The sequence below is a fragment of the Acanthisitta chloris genome, unplaced genomic scaffold, assembly GCF_000695815.1.
Source record: "Acanthisitta chloris isolate BGI_N310 unplaced genomic scaffold, ASM69581v1 scaffold22249, whole genome shotgun sequence".
NCBI lineage: Eukaryota > Metazoa > Chordata > Aves > Passeriformes > Acanthisittidae > Acanthisitta > Acanthisitta chloris.
This window is the reverse complement of record NW_008692409.1, coordinates 26,004-31,466: the sequence shown is the minus strand read 5'-3', so window position 1 is coordinate 31,466 and position 5,463 is coordinate 26,004. Positions and strand designations below refer to the sequence as shown.

The 5,463-nt window shown below is 41.4% G+C and overlaps 1 protein-coding gene across 1 annotated transcript in view; it reads right to left on the bottom strand.

The window, feature by feature from the left end:
* Positions 1-5,463, bottom strand: part of IQCH (IQ motif containing H) — a 57,331-nt gene that overhangs the window by 26,831 nt on the left and 25,037 nt on the right. Inside the window, exons 11-12 of the mRNA XM_009082668.1 lie at positions 3,704-3,976; positions 1,696-1,887 (exon numbers count right to left, since the gene is read on the bottom strand). Coding sequence (XP_009080916.1) covers positions 1,696-1,887; positions 3,704-3,976 — 465 coding nt within the window. The remainder of the gene's footprint in view (positions 1-1,695; positions 1,888-3,703; positions 3,977-5,463) is intronic.

Genomic DNA, 5,463 nt, shown 5'->3' with positions numbered 1-5,463 from the left:
ACTCCAGGAAATTAGATCAAATTCATTATTCCGTATGTACTTCCCAACTTCCAACAGGTGTTAATGTTTCGAGGCTTCTAACAGGCTGATTCCTAACTGCACCAAAGCTTGAGGTAAATGGAGTATAAAGGAAACCAAGGAAAAGGGATCAGTGTCCTTCACAGAGAGTCACTTAGGACTAGACTTGGTGACTTATTTAGGACATATATCGGAGGCTCAGGGGAGACCTTATCACCCTCTACAACTCCCTGACAGGAGGTTGGAGTCAGGTGAGGGTTGGTCTCTTCTCCCAGGCAACAAGAGGGCACAGACTCAAGCTCTGCCAGGGGAGGGTTAGGTTGGATATTAGGAAGAGATTTTTTAGGGAGAGAGTGCTCAGGCATTGGAATGTGCTGCCCAGGGAGGTGGAGGATTCACCATCCCTGGAGGTTTTGAAGATGAGACTGGATGTGGCACTTAGTGCCATGGTCTAGTAACGACGGTAGGGTTGGACTTGATGATCCTTGAGGTCTTTTCCAACCCCATTGATTCTATGATTTCTTCTGCCATGACTTGCTGGGAACAGGACCTGGATAGCTTTATATCCCAGGCACTGCTCTCTCTGGAATGGCTCTCAAGGCTCTGCTTTCTTCTGCCTGACTTGCAGGGAGTGAAGGATCTTCAGCAGATCAGAGAAATTAGCCCTTCAGCCTTTCTATCATCCACTCTGTTTTATACTGTGGAATTATTCTGCAGTTGTCAAAAGCAGCAGAAGTGTAATCAGCACAATTAGAAATTTTAATATACAATATAATTCAATCAGCCCAAAATCTCACAACAGTTTTGATTGAGTTAAAAAAATCAGAAGAGCTCTAATGAGTAGTTTATGTAGATTAAACCATTTTTCTGGATACATTCCTTCTGGCTTTAAACCCATTACATTAGCAGTGGATTTGGCACAATAGACAGAAATATCAAATGCTTATTGGAATTAACACATTTAAATACCAATGAATATTTAAACTACAAATAGTTTTCTCAATGGTTTCATATGGATTTTCCTGCAGTTGAAATGTATAATCTTCCAGCCTCTCAATCCTGTGGATTCTTAGGAATCTACTAGTTCATGCTCTAATGTTTCCCTCAGTTAAATATTTATAGATCTCTCTCCTTACCTAAACACCCACAGGAATGAAACTTGCAGGAGTCTAATGATCTCCAAGACCTCAAGTGTTCTGTCTCATTCAGCTGAAAATAGCTGACACATTTCAAAGTTATTGGGGAGGCAAAACATACAGGACAAGCAATCCTTAATAAAACAGATTAAAAAGTAATCAGTTTGTAATCAATTGTTAGGTATTGTTCAACTCTCTTTGTCCCAGTAACTCCAAGTTTCTATATAGGCTCTGCCACTTACGTATTTCCTTTTACACATCTTCACTTTGGATAAAAAACTGTGTAAAATCTGCACTTTATTGCATAGGAATGAATTGTTCTAACACACAATTTATCCCACAGTGGGTTGCCAGGAATTCCCTTTTACTTTGGAATATTTACCTGTTCTATTGGAATCACTGTTACCTATTGCTTTGTCCAAGCCAGCCTGGACTGTAATAGCAACATTTGCCTTCAACTGAAAGCTCAGAGAAGAGATTTACAGTGAGGAAGAACCTCAAAGGACCATGACAACCACTGAGACACTCCTTTGTTCCTTACCCATGCTTGGCTCTTCCTCCACATTTCAGGGCTGTGTCTCTGCTGTTCCTTTTGGACCCAGTGGTAGCATTCCAAATGGGAAATAACATCACAATAGGCAGTGCCATTTCCTCCAGATTCATCATTCACCTTGAACAGCCAACGCTGCACTTCCATGTTGTCCAGGATGAGTCGGCTGAGAGCACGAACCATCTGTGGGGCAAAGGCACAAAGAGACACATCAAACTGGTCCTCAGACTTCCAGTTCTCAAATATTCGGGCTTGAAATTTATGTCTTAAACACAGTTTCATTTTTTCAGAGATTCTTTTGTTGTCACAGTTCTTTGGATGTATAGTGAAAGCAACCTTGGGCAGTTTTTGGCCTTCATCCTGGACTTGAGTCCCTTCACCACCCCCACTGGGGCTCTGTTCTCCAGAGGGGCTTTTCTCTGACCATGCATTTTTTGTCTGATGAGGATATCTAAGGTGTTGGAGAATCAGAACTGCTCAATAAATGCCTGTGACAGGGAACAATGCAGGATGGACTATGCAGTTTGCAAATGCCAGACACAATTGTGCCAGAGTGTAACACCAGCCAAAACAGCTGTGAGGTTTTCCTGCTGGAGAGTACATTCCCTGGTTATAAATGTACCAAGGAGTTACCAGGCAGGCTTTATAAAAATGCTAATTATTTATTTGGGTATGTACACAGATTTGAATGGCTTTCAAATGCCTTTTGCCCAGCTGGTGCAGGATGCAATTAGCTTCTTAGAAACTGCAAATTACTTTGAACCTGGTGAAAGTATTATCAGATCTTGTTGCATTGGAGATAATCTTCTACATTTTACTTAGTAATTTGGGGGGACTTCTGTTGCCTTTTTTTTGAAAGATTGACCCAAAATACCATGACATTTGTTCCATTTGTGGCTTTGGAGAATCACCTAAATGTGTTTTTCTTGATGGCTCCTCTACAGTAATGAATGGGATCAATAACACAGTAAGGACTGTACCAATCACAAAGAATTATGTGCTATCTTTAAGTGAAAATTGAATTGTGCTTTACCATAGTGTCACCTTCCTTTGATTATTTAACCTAAACTGTCGATATTTCATACAAGCAAACAACAGAGTGGAACTCCCATAACTCTGGAGTGGGAACCAAAAGTATTGTTAAATAATTTATATGAATCAAAGAAATCAAACAGCTGCTTTGCAGCATTGATCAGATATTTATTTCATCTACCACAGCAGTTGCAATGAATTTGTGAGGCTTAGATTGTTCAGTGCTAAAGGTGATTAATAAAAAGCAATGTGAAAAGCCTCTTGAGGAAGCAGAAATACCTACAAACCTTGGCAATGATTATTTCCCTGTGTGAGATGTAGTGGCACCACAAAAATGGGGTTTAAAAATAATCATACTTAGACATATCATTGCCAATTGCAGAATCAGCTTATAGAATAAAATATGTATATAATAAAAACTGAGGCACTGACTGCAAAATAAAGATGCAAAATGAGAGTACAGAACACTCTTGTGCCTTGTAACTTCAGTTTAGTGATATTTTCCTCTGTTCTTACTGGTCATGCTAACGAGAAGGGTGAATTTAGCAATAAGCTGAGTACAAAGTAAAGCTGCAGCTGCAAAGATGCTCAGTGAAGCTCAGTTTGAAAAAAGTGACTGCACAAGTAGGAGAAATTTTCTACTTGTTGTCCCAGAAATCCTTATTCTATCTTCAGGTAAAACTTCTATGAGTGTCTTTGAGGCCACAACTTCATCCATGGAGCAGCAGCACAAACTGTCTGCAGGAACTGGACCAAATACACATCTGTTCTCAATACAGACCAGAACAGGGCACAAATTGCATTTAATTTGTCAGTTAGAGCCCAGAGAGAACCCAAACTCACACAGGATTTGATCCTCACAAATGATTTGATCAAACCAATTGGTGTCTAATCAATAGAGTCATTGCAGTGGTCCACGTTTGCATCAAACCAGACATTGTCACAGCCCAGAGCACATCCTGCTCACCTGTTCTTGGCTGTGGATGTCTGATTCTCCAGGAGGGGTTGGCACACCAGCACTGGCAAAAATCCTTTTACTCCCAGACTTGGTGCTGCATTGCTGAGCCACTTCTGGCCCTGAGCCCAAAATAGGCACCTGGAGCATATCAGCCACTGCTAATTCATCCTGGTGGGGAACTCCCCCAACCATGTAGGCATCTCTGCCCTGGATCAGAGCTTGGATTCTTTGGATTGTCTTTGGACTGTACTTGAGCTGAGTGGCCAAGCACATGTGATGCTGCTGTAGAAAGAGCACATTATTCATGTTAAAAGGTGTTTTTTTCCCATCCCATGAACCTAATTCTTCACACTGCCCACAATAAATACATTATTAATAGCAGGTTGGGTTATGACCTATCCTGTAGCTTAGCAGTTTAAATTGATAAAAGCTGTTGGGGTTGAGGCTCCATAATGGTGCACATCTTTAGCAGGTCGGAAATGGGCTCTTTGGGAATTGAACTAATTACTACACATCTGTATTTATTTGATCCAGGAGGAATTATCCTTCTGTCAGTCGGCAGAGAGGCTGGTGGCCTTTGGATAATAGGGATTCATCTCAGCACCACTCCTGGCATGCTTTAACTCTAAAGCTCCTAAAAATCAATGCAAAAATGAAGAACCCCCTGCCTGTAGCAGGGGATGGATCTCGCCATACAGTTCCTGTGGTATTTTAAGTGATTCTCTGGGAATAAACCTCTTGGATTTACAAAAGCTTTCATTGCTCACATTAAATTACTGAGGATATACATTTGCATTAGACAGGAGGTGTGGTAGCTGCTTCAAACACAACTGCAGAGTGCTCAAGGAGAGTGGAGCAGTTTTGGGGTTAAAATTCCAAATTTTTGGAAGAAACTTTTAATTTCCTCTATTTTAATTTCCTCTACATTTAAACTAAGATATTAGTCATGGCAGGTGAAACCTCAGAAATGTTTTTTCCAACATACCCTATGCATGGCCTGCAAATATCCCAATTATCTTCCCAAAAATCTAGTACTGAGGTTGAGACAGAGATGAAGGAATAGTACAAGAGAAATCCACTGCAAGTGATTGTCATGAACAGATCATAATCCTAACAAGAAGGAAAGCAACTTCCCATTGAGATTCCATCCCATTTAGGCCTCAGCCAGGAAAATACTCCTTTTCAGCATAAATCCTGGATTTGCCAGGTATTTCCAGGCCTGAGGAACCTAGAATATTTTCCTTCCAAGTCCTGGATGCTCCTTTACAGGGACTGATTCTATTACTTGGATGGGAATGATGCTGGAAGAGGAGATGGAGTAGGAATCAAAAGGAATCCCTTTCTGTCAGTTCCTCAGGGCTTTCTCATCCCAAACACAGCTCCTAAAGTGCTCAAATCTCTCTGTAAGGAGTCAGACACACTGCAAGGGCAGCAAGGAGGTAAGCCCGAGAAATGGGATACTCTCTAAAGTTCCAGCAGGAAAAAAGGGAATCATAGAAGTTTAAGGACAAAAAGAAAAACACACAAGTTTCCTGGACCCTTTTTCCTTCCATCAGCTTTAAACCTAAGACTTCTGAGGTTCTGATCCCTGTGTTTCCTTCAGCTGAGCACTGGTAGATGAGCAGGAAGCTGGCCCATTCCAGAGCTGTGCCATGCAGGGAACAGGATCAATTCCCAGCCCCGGTCACTTGCTCCCTGGGGCCACGAGGGTGATGTAGGGATGAGATTTGCTTTGTGCCTCTCAATAATGGATTTTACAGTTAATTAAG